The following is a 20,571-nucleotide window of genomic DNA, read 5'->3' on the forward strand; positions in this document are numbered from 1 at the left end:
GGTGTTCTATCTCTACTAGCATGTTTTCATTTCTTTTTTAGGTTGGGCTATAGGTCTTCCAAAAAGGCATTTAGAATCCAAGTAGTATTATTAAAGTTTTAAGAAGTCAGACATACTTTCTACTTGATCTTTCTTCACCCTGCTTAGCTGCATATGCCTCCCTGGCGAGCTTCAAGAAGCTGAGAAGCTTTTCAGGATACAAAAAGTATGAAAACACTAGCCAAACCTTTTTCAAATTTTTGAACTTAGAATCATAGAATCACAGAATCATAGAGTTGGAAGGGGCCATACAGGCCATCTACTCCAACCCCCTGCTCAATGCAGGATCAGCCCCAAGCATCCTAAAGTAGTGATCCCAACCTGTGGGCTGCGGACCACATGTGGTCCATCGACTGATTGGAGGTGGGCCACAAAGGATGCCTTCTCCCCCCCCCTGGCCCGTTACTTCACCCCCCCAGCCCTTTACAACACACTTCGGGTGTCATTGTCTCCCATCACTCCCAGATGGGACTATCTCGTTGCAGAGAAACAAGCTCAGGGTTCCAATTGATTTGTCATTGTCAACATGAGAGTTTTCACTCATGTTCAGATAGCAGGAAGGGCAAGTAATGAAAGCAGCTGGTTCCCTAGCTTGTGGCAGGAGGGGAAGCACAATGCCAAACATAATGGTACTCTCCCCAAAGAAATCCAATGGTTCTCATTAGGTCCCTGGCCCCAAGGAAGTATGCTTGGCCTTGACCAGGGCCAGAGTTTTTTTGCTCCTCATGTCAACCTGGTGGAATGAGCTTCCGGAAGAGCTGAAGGCTCTGGAAGAACTGTCACAGTTCCCCAGGGGCTGCAAGACAGAGCAGCAGGGGCTGCAAGACCTCTTGCAGCAGGTTTTGGGTTGAGAGCCGGTCTAAGACTAAGAACAACATGGCCCCTCCTCAGATTTTCAGGCTCAGTGTTACACCAATATACCCCATCTTCTGGGCGGGGGTCTGTCTGGCGGTAGTGTTCTAACCACCAATCTTAGATTTTATTGGGAGTCTTATGGCATTGAGCCCAAGGCAGTTTGGCCTTGGTTTGGTTTTATACATGTAAGCCTCCATGAGTCATTGGAAAGCGGCATGAAATGGTAGGTAGGTAGATAGCAGAATTTATACTATACAAGTCCATGGAGAAAAATCACAGGTAAAATAAAGGTGCAGAGTGCACACACAGTATTCAAATTAAGCCATACCAGCTTGATTACTGTCAAAATCAATAGTAAACTTTGTGTGCAGAAAAGGCTTTATTCTTTTTAATACTCAGTGCTCTATTTTTTCAGCAGAAGAGCATGATAAATGGGACCATATTCAAACACAAACTAAAACCTTAAGGACATTAACATTTCACTGATTCCCCTTTCCTACTGTGAAGTTCCTGAGGGTCAGCTGACCTTTGAAGGAACAACACTCTGGGGAGCTGAGTGGCTACAGTGGGAAGAAAAATCAGTGTAAACAACCACCTCCTGTTAAGAAAACTGGTTATGATGACCCTGTGGGGTTTTCAAGGCAAGACATGTTCAGAGGTGGTGTTCCACTTAAGATCATTTAAATTTCTACCTGCAAAGCTGGATACAAGCCATCACCAGAAACACAACTACCTTTATTCAATAAAGCACTTATCTGATAAAACAGAATTAATTTCCCACCTAACATACATTTTGAATGACTTATGTAGCATAAAAGAAACACAGATTAATTGAAGCTAGTGTTATCATTAAGAAGCTATCAGAATAAAGGAAGAGAAAAATTAAGGCCAAGAGACAAACAAAACTTTAAAACCTATTATGTGTGTTTTTAGAGTCACATGAGTATGCAGTAGGATAGCAGTTTCCATGTGGGAATCGGGGATTTCCCAGAATTACATCTCATCTCCAGAGACAGAGACCAGTTCCCTTGGAGAAAAACTGATACTTTGGAAGGAATGGCACCTTGTCTTACCAAGGTCCTTGTCTTCCCCAGACTCTATCCCCAAATCTCCAGGAGTTTCTCAACCTGGATCTGACAACCCTATCCCCCCCATCAGCTGCAGGTGGCCAGGGAAGTTCTAGCAACCCTAACATACTATTTTCTTGTTTAAACCAATTTTAAGTCCAAAATATCTACCAAGCTTTGTTTTCTTTTGAGAAATAAATCAAGCAGGTTTTAAGAGAACACCATCTTCTGTTCCTTGGATGACTACCAAATTCCACCAAATGTCTCTTAGCTGTATTGTAATCCAGGGGCTTTTTCTTACTTTTAAAGATTTCAGACAGGATTAATAATGATAGTTTGAATAAACAGTGTGGTCCTGTATCCTACCATCAAGAAATGTTTTGTTGTTGCGTTGCAGTAACTATCCTAGTAAGAGAAAAAGGTGTCTTGCTAAATTGAGATTACAAATATCAGTGAAAATAATTAAAGGAAACTTCAAAATCCAATGTCTCATTTCAACGGATCCACCTTATCTACAAATTTTGTTTTGGGGCATTTTATTGAGCTATCATTTAAATATGAAGAATATAATTTTATCCTTATGGCACAACATTGTTTAATCTGTAAAACTATTTAGAAGATGAAGAAGAGTTGGTTCTTATATGCCACTTTTCTTTATCCGAAGGAGTCTCAAAGCGGCTTACAGTCACCTTTCCTTTCCTCTCCCCACAACAGACACCCTGTGAGGTAGGTGAGGCTGAGAGAGCCCTGATATTACTGCTCAGTCAGAACAGCTTTATTAGTGCTGTGACAAGGCCAAGGTCACCCAGCTGGTTGTATGTGGGGGAGTGCAGAATCAAACCTGGCTCACCAGATTAGAAGTACACACTCCTAACCACTACACCAAGCAACAAGCAACAAGAAACAACAATGCCATTCTAAGCCATGCTGTGACCATCTAAGTTCAACTGATGTCAATGGACTAAGTTCTAATAGGGGTTAATGTATCTCTGCTTATGATCACACTATAAAGCACAATTGTTATTTTCATTTTGTTGTTCTGGAACTTCACTGTGTAAAGGTTAACCATTAATGGCAACAATATATTGTGATATGTTTTTATTTATCCATATACTATTAGCCAAGAGCCTCTTGTGGCGCAGGGTGGTAAGGCAGCCGAAAAGCTGTCTGAAGCTGTCTGCCCATGAGGCTGGGAGTTCAATCCTAGCAGCTGGCTCAAGGTTGACTCAGCCTTCTATCCTTCTGAGGTCGGTAAAATGAGTACCCAGCTTGCTGGGGGGGTAAATGGTAATGACTGGGGAAGGCACTGGCAAACCACCCCGTATTGAGTCTGCCATGAAAATGCTAGAGGGCATCACCCCAAGGGTCAGACATGACTTGGTGCTTGCACAGGGGATACCTTTACCTTTTTATATTATTAGCCATATGTGACTCCCATCTGAGCATAGCTAACTCCATGGATTGGGGTAACATGGAGGTTAAAGAGTTCTTCCAGCAAACATGGGGGTGTTCCCAAGTTTGGAGCAAAATCTTAAAACAAAAATAAAATACAGAGTTTAACTCCTTCCAAAAGAAAAATTGTGCTGTCTGAATATACACAAATAACTACTCCAGCTAGATGATGCAGTGAAGGAGAATGTTGGCTGCTGAACTGGATTCGGTAATGGCAGATGCAAACAGCCTTTAATTTTTTAGTTTTTGAAACCTCGGGGACCCTGGGTTCCGAAAAAGCAAAGAAACTGTCAACTGCCACACTTTATTCTACTGTGATGCCTACCAGCGAGACTGGGAGAGATCAAAAAAGAAACTACTAATATCGTGGCCAAGGCTGAAACAGCACAGTAGTTCCTTCTCCTTGAAGCTTGAACATTTTGTCAGACAAAGATATGTAGTCTAACTATGGCTGCAAGGAACCAAAGGAAAGGCACTTTACAGGAGAATCATCAAGTAGGTCTGTGCTGGAAAAGAGATCTTTGGCATAGCAGAATAAATATTCAAATTTGACATTAATTGTTTATTCTACATCTTATCCTAGATAATCGTAATCAGATACATTTTTCAATCTTATTGAGAAGGCGGGCTGTTGAAGATGCATAAAGCAAGATGTCCATTGCCCTGTTCTTGAAGAGCACCCTTCTGATCACATGGGCTACATGAGCTAAAAACAGCAGCAAATTCCTAAGCCATAGTTGAAATCAAAGCTATCAATGTGGTTAATGGACTATCTCCCACTCAGACAATTGATGAGTGAAATGATGGATCGGTTTATACATCAACATGACAATGGCACCAGAATGACCTTAACGGATATTCTTGGCTAAATATGAATCCTGCTATACAATCTCTGAAGAATATTCACAAACACAAAAGAACTCATAAGCAAAAACCTAAAAAGAGAAAATACTGACCAAAACCTCTAAATGCCTATGTTCAAAAAGGTTATCAATGTTCCTATAGCAAAGCTCCCATTACATGGCAGTATTAACTTACTACAGTTTAGTTACTATGGTTTCGACTTCACTGAAGCATGTACGTCCATGGGTTACCATAATCCTGCTACTACTTCTGTGAATGCCAGAGTTACAGTGTTTAGCCATGAATTCATGCTTCTTGTAAGACAAAATTCACAACTGAAGAGTTGCACAAAACACTGAAATGAAAGGTCATGGGGGATTAGGCAAGACCACACTAAACTTTACTGTTCGTTAGCATGGGATTAGCTGCAATCAATTAATGATTTAATTAGCTATACCAATTAAGATAATGAACAGCAGCAAACCTACAATCAATTAAGTTTGTCCAAATTGTCTATTTTTAGAACCAGACCAAGAAAACTAATTGTTTTATAGTTTGTGCGTGAAGGGTAAAAGCCATAGCTGCACATGATCTTGTAAAAGAGAGCCAGCTTGACAACCCTTTAGAATGATATAAGGCTAAACACAGATAATCAAATCAACCAGAGCTTAACTGCAAGGTAATTTCATATATGGTATACAATCTTCTTTTAAAGAACAAATGTTACAAATTATACCAACTTGAGGGGGGATGTGTTAACATATTAAACTGACCTGAGCTTTTTTGAAGGGCAGTAAAGAAATGCAATGATAAAAAATGGACTTTATTTCCATGAAGAATTTACTATGACTTGATAACTTACACATAGAGTTCATGTGTGTATGTAGCAGTAATCAATGTATTATTTTGTTAGCAAGAATTGGCCATTTCCAGTTTCAAGCATCTCAGTAAAAGCCATTAAATATGCCTTTGACTTCCAGTTTAGAACCAGAGTTATCCTGCAGAGGTTTTCTGGACAGCTGAGGGAATAGCCCAGGTTTTCTCAACGGCCATTTATGCACTGGGAACTTCACTGCCCCAACTCCCGTGCAAGAGCACAAATTGGGGGAGGATGAGGCGCACCAGGCCAAATGCTCTCCCGTGTGGGTGCAGGAAGAGGTGGGGCAACCTCTTGACTAAAACTCCAGCCTGCAGCCTGGCAGGAAACCTCCAGTGCATAAACAGTCAACCAGGGTTTCCTGAAGGTCCTGGAAGGGTTTCCCAAAGGAGTGGGATTTAATAATTCAACAAATGTAAATATAATAATAATGTGATATGACCATGTATGATCATGTCAACCTGCACTGGAGAGGGTGGGAAAGGGTGGAAACTTTGGTGGGCATGTACACAGTTATGCTTTCCAACCATATTCTGCACAGTCATGCCACTTCTGAGATTTCTTGAAGCCTGAAGAATGTTCCAGGGGTTTCTCAAGAGTAAAAAAGTTGAGAAAAACTGATGTAGACCCATGAAACACATATGCTAGTTGTGATGTTTTAGAATGCACATACTGATCCTGTTGCATGGGTGTCATTCAGTTGATGAGAGTGATGGAGTGGACAAGTTGCTTTAAGTCAGGCAGCCAATTACTCCAGATGTATTTGGGGTGCCGAGATATACTGGTAAGCATATCAATAAGGTATTTTTCAGGTAAATTTTCAGCTTGGGTAGGTCCAAATGCATATCCCTAGATGTCATAAACATCTGTCTGCCAGTTTTTTTTCCTATGCTGCCGGATTATTTTTAGTTGTTTTTACTGGTTGTGATTTAAAGGTTTTGATTTCATTGTCTGTAATATGCTCTAATCTAGCGATCCCCAACCTGTGGACCGTGGACCACATGTGGTCTTTCGACTAATTGGAGGTGGGCCCCGAAGGTCGCCTTCTCCCTTCCCCCCCGGCCCTTTACTTCATCCCCCCAGCCCTTTACAACACACTTCATTGTTGTGGCGTGTCTGTATCTTATTTTGAAGGGATGTTTAAACATTACCATAGTGATCAGAGAGCGTTAGGGCAGTGGTTGAGAGTAGAGGAGTAAACTACCCCCCCCACCGGGCCTCAGTAAAAGGCGTTGAGTGGTCCCCGGTGATAAAAAGGCTGGGGACCACTGCTCTAGTCTACACAGTCCTCTGGAGAGGCAGCATGTAAAATTTCTAAATAAATAATAATAGAGAGTTGGGTAAGCAGCTCCTGTTTATGGACAGGAGTTAGAATGCAGCTTTTGGAACAGGCTTGAACTCTCCCTTCTGCCATGAAGCTCACCGGCTCTGCGGCAATCCATCACTCAGCCAAACCTACCTAAGAGGATTGTTGTAAAGATCAGAGGGCAAGCACAGGAGCAGACTGACATTTGCAGTAGAATATACAAGCACAGGCTTTAAATGCAGTGCCCATGTGAATGCAGATGCCTTATGGAACTATGCAAATAAATCAGTGAACAAGTGAAAAAAGATCCACACTGACACACTCCATATTTGAGAAAAACATACAAGTAGCTTAGCAATTCTTATCTTAGGACCACCACTGAGCTTTTTATGTACATCTAAAAACTAATTTTTATATATCAGAGTTGTTCCCATAATTATAGTTAAGGGTCTTCCACAACATCCATTATGCAATTCTATTTTTAGCACTCTAATGCCACAGTAAAAATTACTATTAAGCTGATAATTATAACACAAATACTTAAGCTGGTAGGAGATAATTTTGTGTATGTAAGACTGATCAAAAGTGTCCCTTTTTGTTTCTGGAATACAAAAATTAATTCACAGCATATTCAAATGAGATAGTACACTGACATACTTTATGTTCTAAAAATTAAATTTACAGAACAGCTTACTAGCTATCAAAAAGCTTTCTGTTGAGAGCCATAGTACATCAAGAATAATGTCTGTTCTGACTGGATTTCATTTCTCAAAGATCTCATATAAAGGTCTTCCTCCATCATATTACCTACTTTCTGGGTTTAAAAAAAGAATAGAAATATGTGCCAGGAATTCAACTAGAGACATTGAATACATAGCACTAAGCTGGAGTCACTTCTCATAATTTGTCTTATCATGATTAATGTAATAGAAAGAGCAATTAGTATATGCTTCAAATCATAATGATAGAATTTACAATTCAGAGTAATTCCCCTATATTTTATTATTATTATTATTATTATTATTATTATTATTATTATTATTATTATTATTATTATTATTATTATTATTATTATTATCTTTCGATTTATTGCCCGCCACTCACTTACGGCTCGTGGCGGGTTACAACATTTTAAAAACCCCAATAAAATCCATTAAAATCCCTCAACAACAACTACAATATAACATTATCGGTTAGCAAGCTAACCTGGCAAGATAGGCTAATCAACCTCCCCCTCCTACTACAAGCAGGTGGAGAGGGGATACTGATGGTACTAATCCCCAATCTCAATCCCAGGTCCCGGGTCCCCGGTGGGGGGGGCATAGATGTTAGCCTCGGCCTCAACCGTAAACCTGGCGGAAGAGCTTCGTCTTGCAGGCCCTGTGGAATGATGGAAGATCTTGCAGGACCCGCAGCTCTCCTGGGAGCTCATTCCACCAGGTAGGGGCCAGGACCGAAAAGGCCCTGGCCCTGGTCGAGGCCAGGCGTGCTTCCCTGGGGCCGGGAACGACCAGCAACGGTATAAAACAGTATACAGTATAAAACAGTGGTCCGCAACCTTTGCCAGGCTGCGGTATAAAACAGTGGTCCGCAACCTTTGTCAGGCTGCGGACCGTTGCGCCGGGGTGCGGGGAGAGGGCGACCCGGGGCCCCGCGCGTGCGCATGCGCGGACTTGCCGTGCGTGCGTGTTTGCACCCCCGCCGGACACAAACGTGCATGCGTGGCAAGTCTGCGCATGCATGTTTGTGCCGCCGGCATGCCGGCAGCCACGGCTCCCTCTCCCTGCCCCTCCAGGCCGCAAGGAAATCGGCCGCTGAAGCGGCCAATTAGCTTGCGGCCCGGCAAGCTTCTCTTCCCGCCCCCTCCCAAAGCAAGAAGCTTGCCAGGCCACAAGCTGATCGGCCGCTTCAGTGGCCGATTTGCTCGCAGCCTGGCGAGCTTCTCGCTGGGGGGGACTGGAAGAGGGAGCCGCGGCCCAGCGCCCAGGGATTGGGGACCACTGGTATAAAAGAACTAGTAATCAGTAGACTTGTTCTAAGATCACATGACCTTAAGCAATTCTAAAACAGGGCTTACAAACTGCTGTACTTGACATTTTAGTTGTTCTTCTTGGTCAACCATTCCTCATTCTGTTATTTTTTATCTGTGGACCCAGGCATATTACATAAGTGGTTATTGCCCAAGTCATAGCACATTAGCATTAAGCTTCAGTAGCTTGTATGTTCAGCTTTTTCTCCAGACCCAGCAAATTGTCTGTTGTTTGAATGGTAAACTGACATCTTATTAATTTGTGTGTTCTTGGTGTCAAGAACCCTTTAAAAAAAGCTAAGGATAGACCCATGGATTCAAGCCAGATTACAATAGGGCCATTCTGAAAGCTTGATCAAACTACCTAAGCATGCTATCAAAAAGGTTCTATTAGATTCCTTAACTATTCTGTCACAAAATGTCAGCCTTTATTGGTAGAGTTTTTAAATTGCCATTACTTTAAAAATACTTCACCTCCAACTTCAGCTTCAAGTACCTCAGTGATCCAGCTGAATGTTTCTTTCTTAGGATATAGTCAACTTAGCTAGGTCTTGCCCAACCTCTAAGGATGCCTCCCTTGCGGTTCCATAGGATAAATGCGTAGGCGCTATTCGGTTTGACTGTTTATTAAGAGGTAAGCTGACTCCAACTATCCCACTACTAGTTAACCACCATGTTGGCCCCTGTGAGTGCAGAAAGAGAAGATACAAAATTTGTAAACAAATGCTTAACTAAGTAAAATAGTGCTAGATGGGAGTAAATTGGGACAATTTTTACTTCATTCAAATAGTGTATTAATGTTGGGCTTTTTTCATTTTGAAACTGATGTTATCTACTGTTACTAAAAAGGAAGTTACCAAATAAACAAACAAAAATCAGCAATGCAAATCATATTATCCACAAACATCAAAGAAGCAGGATCCCCTCCCCCCACATTTGGTAACTCAGATTATTAGTTGCTGCTATTAAGTTTATTGTTCTCACAATAAGTATAAATCATGGTTGTTGTGCAGGGTTGCAGTACCAAGTGAACTGACCTCCCATCTAGGTATGCTCATCTCATGTAGACCTTTCCACCAGTTTGTTGGCCCTTACCATCTCTATAGAGGAGGTAGATCGCTGTGCTGGATACTGTTCCTGATTTTTCTGGAAGACATTCCATAAACTAGGGACAACTACTGAAAAAAAAATCCAATGAAGATGATCTCACGGGGGGGGGGGGGAGTGTTGCTGACCAAACAAAGTTTCAACATGGTTCATATTAACATCCATCCTAAACAGTAATGGCAGGAACCACCCACCAACCACCCCCAAAAACACACACACAGTCATAAAGGCTATCTGCATATATGATCCCAAGATCCTCTTTGTCAACCACATGGGGATGCGTGAAAGAAGACTGCCATGTTGACCTTCACAAACTCAATAAAAATTCCACACTGATGCATGGGGAAGACAACAACCTCAGTACAATGCTCTGACACAGAGTCTACCCTTCACAACATCCATTTTATCATGGAAAACTGTTCTGGGGTTTTATTGTGATTTTAATGTTTTATTGGGAACCGCCATGAGACCTCCTGGCAAACGGCGGTATACAAGTTAAAATAATAAAATAATAAAATAATAAAATAATAAAATAATAAAATAATAAAATAATAAAATAATAAAATAATAAAATAATAAAATAATAAAATAATAAAATAATAAAATAATAAAATAATAAAATAATAAAATAATAAAATGCAGAAGAGCTCAGCATGCTAATATAAACCCAAGTGTAGCAATGCTACCCACAACTCTTTCCAAGACAAAACACATGCACATAGCACAACACAGGAAGGATATTCACCACCTGAATAGGACGGAATCTGGATTTTTGTCAGTAATATAAGCAGAAAATAGAAAAGAACAATGCTGAAAAATGCACTGTTGTCTCATACAAACCACGAGCCACCTTTGAAAATTTAGTACCAGCAGTTAAAATATCCACCATGCACATTCATTAGAGTCATATTATATTGCCCTTTCACCGGATTATTGCTTTGCACTTCCAGAAGAGCACCTAGGGGAATGTTTAATTATGAGCAAAAGGAACATCACAATCTATACTCATTAAACTATTATCTAATCAACCTTCATCTCCAGTCCTCGCAGCTCTCTGCTAGCAAACCTTATCTATGTTTCAAAACCAATTTTTCAGTTCAGCACTCTGAGAAGCAGGTTCCAGACATTTCATGTTTCCTTGAAAATCAGTTCTACACATAGATTCTTTTCTGCTAATGTAACAACCTACACTAAGTTACATCCATTTTGCTTCCCTTAATATTATAAGCCACTCACTCATTACTCTGCCAGATCCTTTAACTACACCAATACAGCAGGCATGCAGTGCGACTAGGTCTAATTTTAGCATTGATCTTCCAGGGCTACATTTCAAAAGAGAAATTATACTATTTCAAATATCAGGTTATCATTTTTTTTTCTTTTAAAATATTGATATGTGAACTGTTTTGCTTTTTTAATGTGACTAAGTTACATTTTCTTGCCTCGTTTAAGCAAACAATGGGAATAATAAGTATTGTTGTTTGTGCAGACAGATATTAGATAATGCAGTTTATCAAGCAGGGATCTATCAATATTTCCTTTTAATTTATTTTCAGCTTACATTATGTTGTTCTCAGCCTTTTCATTTTGCCCATTTCTTGTCCTGTGTTTCCAACTTTTTCTTATTCTCATTGCACTTTTATGCTATTTACTAGAAGGAAAGCCCATTGTTGCTGTGAATACAATGGGCGCTAGCCTGGTGGAAGGGTGGAGTCTTCTGTTTAGAGTTGATGTTGCCTGGGAAGGTATGTGGGGATTGAGGCAAGGGGGGTGCCCTATGGCAGCCACCCCTGTCTGCTTGCATGGAGGGGGTACTGAGATGCTCAGGGCCATCCCAGACAAGCCACCGGAGCTGCGTAATGAGGGGCTCGAGCAGTCCTTGTGATGGCCAGACAGAGACTCCTCAGCCTTGCTCCAGATCGGAGGCATGAAAGGCAGAGAAGGATGCCAGAAAGAGGAATAAAGGAGGAGGGGCAGAGAGAGATCCGCTCCTCTCCAGCTCCCGCCGCTCTAGTCGCTCTCCTCCCATCCTCTGGATGCGAAGCAGGTGCCAGAGCCAGCCAGTGTTTGGGGAGGACGGCATTGACCAGGACAGAGGCATGGGAAGGTGAACGGCCAAGAATGTGAAGAGCAGAGAGCTGGAAAGAAGGGAGACATTGCCTGGAGGGGAGGGGATTTGCTGTTGCCACAGACTCAGGAAACCCTATTTTTCACAGTCAGAGTAGTTCAGCAGTGGAATAGGCTGCCTAAGGAGGTGTTGAGCTCCCCCTCACTGGCAGTCTTCAAGCAAAGGTTGGATACACACTTCTCTTGGATGCTTTAGGATGCTTTGGGCTGATCCTGCGTTGAGCAGGGGGTTGGACTAGATGGCCTGTATGGCCCCTTCCAACTCTATGATTCTATGAGTCTATGATTCTATGATCCCTCCAATATGTATGTGCCATCAATCCATATATGCGTACTCGACACAGATAAACAAAATGAGAGTCCAGTGGCACCTTTAAGACTCGCAAAGGTGTATTCGAGGCATGAGCACTGCAAGCACTGTTCCGCAGCCTTAGTTTGCCACCTAGCCCAAAGCAGTTTCTGGCTCCTCAGTGTGATCCTCCAGCTGGATCTCCAGTTCCGTAAGTCATCCACCCAAATCGCTTTCTCCCCCCCCCTCCTAGAGGTCTCCCCCAGCCTATATTTCTAGCAGCATACCTTTCTATCTATCTGGGTGTCCTCATGCCTTGGTCTCCACAGTACCCCCCCTTTCTCCAAGCCTCACCTTCAGGCCGCATCTTCCCGGTGGAGCAGCAAGATCCACATGGTCCCCGCTGCTCAGCTAGGATGGCAAAGACTGAAGGCGAGATGGGAAGAGCAGAGGCTCCCCCCCTCTTCCAGCCTTGCCTTCAGCACACAGGAGGATCCATGCGGCTGTGTTTGGGCAGGGACAGTGCTGGATATACCCCACCTGCAGGACAACTAGGTAGGAAAGCGGAGGTGGGCGGCCTGTGCTGGACATGCTCCTCCCCGCGACTACCCGGGAGGCAAGATGACATGGCTGGGTCGGTGGTGGGCTTCCTGGTCCCACCAACCAGAAGGAATGGGCATGGGCATGGGCCGGCCACCTAAGGACCCGGCAGGCATGTGGATGCGGTTTTGCTTGCATCCCCCCACCCCCATGCAGTAGGAATGGTTGGCTGGGGCAGCACTGGGGTTCTAGGGCTTTCTGCTGACACATGAGGTAAGCAGAGGCGGCATGGTGCTGGGCTTCCTAACCCCCGCCCCACAGGAAAGTGGAGGCATGGTCAGCACTGGGAATCTGCCCCCCTCCCTTACCACCCGGCAGGCGGGCAGAGTGCTGAGGCTCCTGAGGCCTACAGGCAGGCAGAGCGCCAAGGCTCCTGAGGCCTACCTGTGCTCGGTGAAGTCTAGCGGCCAAATGGTAGCCAACAGGCTCCGCAGGCCTCTGTAGGGCGGGCCTTAGTCTGGGCGGCCAATCGGTGCCTGGATCTTTTCTGCAGCCTCTTTCTGATAGGTTTTTGATAGCCAGAACAGTCTCCTCTGAGGGGGTGGGGTTTCACAAATATTAAGAGGAAGGAAAAAGTATTAAGGATAAACAAATTGACATAATAAGTAGGGACCAATTTTAATGATAATATTGTAATTCAATGTTGTTGGTATGGCAGGGGGAGTGTTTACACTAGAGCCCTGCTGGATCAGACCAGCAGTTAATCTAGTTCAGCAACCTGTTTCACACAGTGGCCATCCAGTTCCTCTGGTCAGCCTCTCTCTGAGAAGCAGAACAGCTGTGGTGGAGCTGAGTATGCAAGCCAGCCAGCCACGATTTCCCTTGGTCAGGTTGGGATTTTGTGTTGAAAACAAGAGGTGTGGGCAAGATATAGCTCTGTCTCAGCAATCTTCCCCCCTTTCTCCAGCTCCACTCACCTTGGGAAGTCTAGCTGTTTCTCTTCCATTAGGCTAGGGGGATAGAAGGACCTTCAGGAAGGATAATTCTCCTCAGCCCGCCCTCACCTTACCCAAACTGCATAGTGGGCATCTGGCAAAAGGTGAAGAAGGTGGACTGAGATTTTTTCCACACTCAGTACCTTCAGTTGTCAGCCCAGACCAGTTGCACAGATCGACACAGACACACAGTTCTACCAGTACAAGGCAGAGCCATGTCCCCTCCTCTCCCCCTCCCCCATTCAACATTCTCAGCTCAATCATGGATGTTGGCACGAAGCTCCACTCTCCCTCACATTGCTCTTGCCCAGACTACTTCCTTGGTGCCAGAGCCTCTCCAGTGTATGCTTCTGGCACCTAGATGCAACTGCCTCCCTGGCAAAGAGCTGAACTTTGCATGTTGAATCATAGAATCATAGAATCATAGAGTTGGAAGGGGCCATACAGGCCATCTAGTCCAACTACCTGCTAAACGCAGGATTAGCCCTAAGCATCCTAAAGCAGGTTGAGCCCTGCTTCACCTTTGGATGTCCTCTGCTTTCTGGCCACCCTTTCCCCATGGGGCTCTCAAGAGGACTGGTACAATGGCGCAGCAAGGAGCCAGCAGCTGCATCCCCCTGATCCGAAGGAAAGGCCAGGGTACTTCTCATCTGCATAGTGCACACACCTCTCCAAGGGCATGTTTTTCTTTCTTATGTAAGTTGACCAAATTGGAAACTCCTTAACATGATCCACTGGAAAATTTCCAGGAAGTCTTCAGCCCTCACCTGAAGGTTGGCAACCCTTGGTGGTTCTTGGACCCCTGTCTGCAACCTTAACAAAAGATCTGCCCCTCTAACAAAAAATTTCTGGCTACAGGCCTGCCCTATAAAAAGTGGCCATTGTCCTACAGTTAGCAAATAAGGTAAATTGTACAGCGAGCATGAAGGATGCTGTACATCAAAGCAGTTAACTACAAAAAAATATCTAAAAATATCATCTCTTGCACCTTGGTAATTCAAGGTCTTCTATATAAGATTACAGTAGCTTCTGAAGGAGGATCATTTTCCTCCCAGAACATTTAGGTTTTGAGTTTTTTTTGCAAGTGAAAGAAAATTCACTGAAATACTTTCCATTGAGAAACATTAATTGGAAACTATCTAACCAGAGCTGCTTATTATCCTTATATCCTGAACAAGTCTAAGGAGGCAAACATGGTAACAGAAACAAAAAGCTTCCTGTCAAAGCTCACTATGTTTAATACCCTGTTGCCAAATTTTATTTTGTTTCAAGCAACAAATAAAACGTTAAAAACAACAGTTTGCAAAGAAAAAAAATATAAAAGAACCTTATTACAAAATTGCATGTTTAAATGTGTTAGCAATTCTCAATAGGATATAATTTCTGCCTTCAAACGTGCAACAAAGGAGAAGGCAGCAAACGGCTAGAAACAGGATAAACTTCTGTATGCTCCATGGAGACACTTTACTAAAGTAAGAGTTTCCTACAATCATGTTTTGAACATACAGTCTAGCAATTTACATTTTAAAACTTTTACCTGAACAGGAACTGACAAAATTTCACTAAAATATATTTAAGTTTAGCAAAATTAAACATTTGTGTAAATAAATATAAGGTATTGTGTTTAGCTTCTCTAAAATTATAGCATTTAAATGCTTAATTCTTTAAGTCCAGGCTTTTCCCCAGCTTGTCATTTACTGGCTGAAGCATTCATATGTCCTTGGCTTAACCTTATGCAGAAGCATCCCAGCTGGTCATTAACTGTCTGGAAGAGGCTCAACATTCTCCACTAGGCAACAAATATATATCTGTTGTGTGTAAGCTTCTTAATTCCATTCACTTTCATGGCGCTACATTTAAACACAGATGTCATACTACAGGAGAGAAAAAAAAGCTTCTTTTGAAACAATGTGAGTTTAGTGACACCTTTAAAAACATTTTTTTTCAGGTTACAGCTTTTGTGTGTATGCATGCTGGAAATTGCTAGTTCATTCATATAGGTACAGGGTAAATAGCAAATTAGCATACGGCATAATAAAGTTGTTTGACAGATGCAAAGACCAAACAGGAAGGAGATCATAGTCTGAGGAAAAGTGCTTGCACTCGAAAGCTCACACCCCAAATAAATCTCTGTTGGTCTTAAAGGTGCTACTGGTCTCTGATTTTAGTTTTACATGGTCACCATTTGTTTGGATTTAATTCTGGGGGAAGCTTATACTTTCAACAAAACTCAGTTGGTCTGAACTTGAATTATGTTCTGTTGCGTCAGACCAACACCTGAATCCAGCTTATTTTAGGGTTTTTTAATGTTAAATGCATTGTGCAACCCAATCAAATAACAACTTTACTATGTGTGCTGTTCACCCTAACTCGTAAAAATCTGAACTTCAGAGTAAATTTAGATGTGTGTCTAATCTTTGTACAGCTGTGTATGTTGGATAAAAATGATCAACTATGTAGTACAAACATAACAATCCTGATATATCCATTGGTTAAATTATACTGAATCAATTTATACTAATGTGCCAAGGAAAAATTAAGCTTGACTCCTTTATTCATGATGATCTCAAGAAAACAATTATTAAATATTAAAGAATGCAACCAATATCAACACTTTCAGAGAGACTAGTGTCAGAAGATGTATTTCTGATAAAGTTTTAACATTCCCCAGGTATCTTTAAATATTAAATTAAATAATATCTATAAAACTGTTCAAGATTTTCTATTACTTGGCTCCATCAATGACTAAAAATGAGACTGCGCCCAAGAAATCAGGAGATCGAGACTAGGAAGGGCAGCCATGAAGGAGCTAGAAAAGATCTTTTAAGTTCAAGGATGTGTTGCTGGAAACCAATATCAAGTTAATTGATGTTGCAGTATTCCTCATTACTATGCAGGGGTGTGAAAATTGGACAATAAAGGAAGCTGACAGGAAGATAGTTGATTCCTTTGAAATGTGATGTTGGATACCTTGGACTGTCGCAAAAAGACAAATGAGTTTTTCCCCAGATCAAATAAAATCAAGCCTGATATGTCCCTAAAAGTGACCAAACTGGAACTCTCATAATTTGGTCACATTATGAGAAGACAAGACTCACTGGAAAAGACAGTAGTGTTAGAAAAAAATGAAGGCAGCAGAAAAAGAGGAAGACTAAATATGAGATGGATCAATTCCATCAAGGAAGCCATGACTCTGAGTTGGCAAAACCTGAGCAAGGCAGCGAAGGAGAAGATCTTTTGGAAAACATTCATTCATAAATTGGAAGTGAATTGACAAGTACTTAACACACACCCATAAATTCTATACAAAGAAGTTACAAAGTCATTAGATTTTCTAAACAGAATGACAGCAGGCTCTGACATACCTAATACATTAGCACAAAATAGTTTGTCAAAAATTAGCACTGAGAGTGATAATATCAAGTGACTGCACCAGATGAACCTCCTCTCAACAAGATCATTCAGCTGAACCCCTCAACTCCAGCTCACCAAAAAAGAAGGAAGATGGCAGTCGGGAGAAAGATCACACTTAAACAAGGCAGATCTAACAAGTTCTTAATTAAACATTATCTTTTCATTAATTGTCAAACTAATCAACCAACTATAGTACCATAATATGAGTACTGGACTTAGAACCTAGGTGCCTGTAAGTATACAAAAAGAATCCACACTCTAAAGCCCAGCCTCAAAGCTGTCAGTTCTGCATGGCTAGTTCAAAAACTGTACTCCAAGACAGCTGTCGGAAATAATACATTAGAACAGCTGCTATGACAGACACAAAAGACCTGGAATTTTAATTGGCCTCAACATTATATTATTTATTTTCCAGAACTTGAAAAGAAAATATCCAAGGAACTAAAAAATACCTAATAAGGCTAAGTGATGTTTGCCTTTTGGCAAGCAAGCTTAGGTTTTGTTTTGACTATACAATTTTACTGGCATTGTCTCTTTGAAATGACTGATCACAAGCAAACAAAGAGCAGTAGGAAGCCTCCAATGCATAAGAAAAAGGGTATTAACAGTGAGAAAAAAAGTAAGGAACTCAGTAAATAATCCCTTCCAAATACTGGCTGAGGGCCAAGGATGATCCCAGTGTCTCAAGATTGAGTCAAAAGGAAGCTTATTCAAAGGCCCTCAGAATGTGCCAGCTGAAAAGAAAACTGTTCATTGTGACTAACATTATCATTAAAGGGGAAGGAAGTACAGAGAGAAGGGCTTACTTTCAGCATCAGCACAGAGTAGGAAGCTCAGGAGCACTACTACTGGCCTGGCTATAAGCATCATCTGACAGCTTGGCACCAGCATGCTTTGACAGCTTCGGTCACTGGCTTAGAAGCCACTGCGAGTCTCTCCAATCTGAAATTCCAGATGAAGAATTTTCAGAGCCTGAAAGAAGAAAGAGAAGGAGAAAAATGTTTAGAATGCTTCTGCTTCAAATATTTTTATACATACATACATACATACATACATACATACATACATATTCCATTCCAGAAAGTAGGGTTAACCTACTAATTCCACAGCAGCACATTTTAATACTAATTACCAAAAGGCTAAAATCAATGCACATCTTTTTCCCAAGGCATTTTGTAGCCCACGCTGAGATCAACAGCTCCCATGTACTGCAACATGATTTTCTTTTTCAGCATCTCATCAGGAAAAGGAAGTCATTCTTAAACAAGTCTTTTCTTAATACTTCAAGTAGAATAAACCATAAAGATACTTTTTAAAAGGGGTTAGAAAGATTTAACATCCAGGACAAAACCCTGCTAACAAATAACATATTAAAAGCTACTTTCTTTGCCTCAGGTAAGAATAAGAGATATATTAGCTTTCATTCCTAATGCGAGATCAGTGAGGCTAGCATATTGGTATTTATGAGCAACCAATGAAGTCTTACCTGACTTGGCATCCTAAAAGCTTTTTTGTCTATTAATTCATGTAAAGCTATACATGGAAGTACATAATTCCAATAATAAGGTCACTTTAATTTTATGTTGTGTGTAAGAACTAATGAATAATACAATATGAACATCTGTCTTTAGGAAACAACCACATTTACTCAGCAATATTCATTCTATCCAAGAAACTGCAAAATATAAAATGCATCTCCTCCAATAGGAAATTCTTCAGGTAACTCAAAATAGATCAACAAGACCACTAAGGATAAGACTGCCATCTAATTGCACTTTTTCTAGTCAATAGTAAGAGATACACTTTTGAAGGTGTGAGTATATGCATCATGCACAAGTGGTTTCAGTGCTGCTGAAAACAGTATAGCAAAAATATCGTACTAATTATTCTACTAAAGAGATCTTTATATATTTGTGGGTGTTAGGAAAAAACCCATAGAATACTACTAAAAATCTACTTAAGATAAGAAAAAGAAAAGCACCTGGTAGAAATATATGTTATTATATGGTAGAAATATATATATTATTATAAAACTACAATTCTTGATTTGATTGCTCCTTCAGGAAACACAAACGTAAGAAGCTTTCACAGGCAACACAATGAAAACACCAGCTTTCTGTTTTCACTGCTACCATCTTTATGCCAGGATTTCAAATGACAGCAAAGACCATGAGACATCAGTCCTGTCAGACTCAATTTGTGTTTGTGCAAGCATATCAGAGTCAACTGCTGCAATAATGATTCCAGTGCTATCACAGAAGATGGAAAAGTATATCAAATGCACTTTCAAAGACAAAGTGATTTTGTTTTTTGCATGTTCTGGTCAGATGGAGTAATAACAAAGGCAAGAACTATTTCCAGAGATGGGACATTGTGAACTACAAAATTAGCTACAATTCAGCAGAATGGAAGTTTTCAAACTGGTCTTGTAAGACATAAATATAAGTTAATGAGCAAATAAATGATCTAGCTAAAGAAGAAAATTGTGAATGGCATCAAAGACCTTCCTATCTGACCTACAGCACACTTTAACCTCAGCTATGTATTTCACTCACTGAGGGACAAAGAATAGTGCCATGGTTTGTTTTCATGTTAAATATCTTTAAATAGGACAGGGTCCTATTAAATAAAAGAGTAAGGCCACCTGGGGAGGAGTTAGGGCGGGCCCTGTCCAGGATAAAAACTCAGAGGGCCCAATCAGGAGCCGCGAAGCGGCTCCTGATTGGGCCCTCCGAGTGTCCATCCAGGGCCAAGCAGCCAATGGGGAGGCGCACAAAGTGCCTTCCTATTGGCCCCTCACCAGGACAGACCAAAATTCCATTCACCCAGCCCAGTCTGGCTGCCACTCTGCTCCTGACCACCAAAGGGAGAGGAGGTCAGTAGGGCTGCCAAGGGGGATGAGAACAGAGGCTGTGCCAGCCCTTTTCGCCCCAAGGCTGTCCTAACTGCCATGTCCAACTGCAAGTTGCCTCAGAACCCTGACAGAGCTGGCAGGAGGCTGCAGAGTGCTCCCCCTCCCCCCGTTCAGGCCTGCTGCGAAGGAGCCTCTGACAGCCCCTGACTGAGGGAAGGAGGCATTTCCAAGAGCAACGCAGGGGAGACTGAGGGCCTTCCTTTTAAGGGGGGGGGACTTTCCCCTTCTGCCAAACAGTTGCCTGACAGGGAGGCCACAGAAAAGCCCCTTCTCACTTAAAATACTGCTCTGGCCAGGGGTTAGACACAGCCAAGCCATGTGTCTTTCTTCTTTGCAACTCTCTGCAGATTTGAGGCCACTGCACAGCGTTATTCTGCAGAGGAAGCTGGCTCTTTTGTCTCCGGTTTCATCTGCACAACAACCCTATGCAGTAGGCCTCAAGTCTTTCAATTCAACAACAACCTGTGTGGGAAGCCTTAAATGTTTCTTCTCTACCACAACCCTGTCCAAAGTAGCCCTTTCTGCCTGGGGAGCTGATCTTTATACTCTGCAGGTGAGCTGTAATTCCAGGAGCTCTCCAGGCCACACCTGTAGGTTGGCTACCCCCGGTTTGGAAATATTCCTGGAGGTTTGGAGGTGGGACTTCAAAATCGTACAATGCCTCAGAGTCCAGCCTTCAAATGAGCCATTTTTGCCTGCAGTTTGTAGGGAGTGGTG

The 20,571-nt window shown here is 41.9% G+C and overlaps 1 protein-coding gene across 46 annotated transcripts in view; it reads right to left on the bottom strand.

Annotated features, from left to right (window-relative positions):
• Positions 1–20,571, bottom strand: part of PTPRD (protein tyrosine phosphatase receptor type D) — a 1,533,354-nt gene that overhangs the window by 358,097 nt on the left and 1,154,686 nt on the right. For all 46 annotated transcript variants that reach the window (XM_077344981.1, XM_077344985.1, XM_077344991.1 and 43 more), the window contains one exon: positions 17,747–17,912. In XM_077344981.1, coding sequence (XP_077201096.1) covers positions 17,747–17,831 — 85 coding nt within the window. In that variant the 5' untranslated portion in view covers positions 17,832–17,912. The remainder of the gene's footprint in view (positions 1–17,746; positions 17,913–20,571) is intronic.

Source organism: Paroedura picta, chromosome 7, assembly GCF_049243985.1.
Source record: "Paroedura picta isolate Pp20150507F chromosome 7, Ppicta_v3.0, whole genome shotgun sequence".
NCBI classification, from domain to species: domain Eukaryota; kingdom Metazoa; phylum Chordata; class Lepidosauria; order Squamata; family Gekkonidae; genus Paroedura; species Paroedura picta.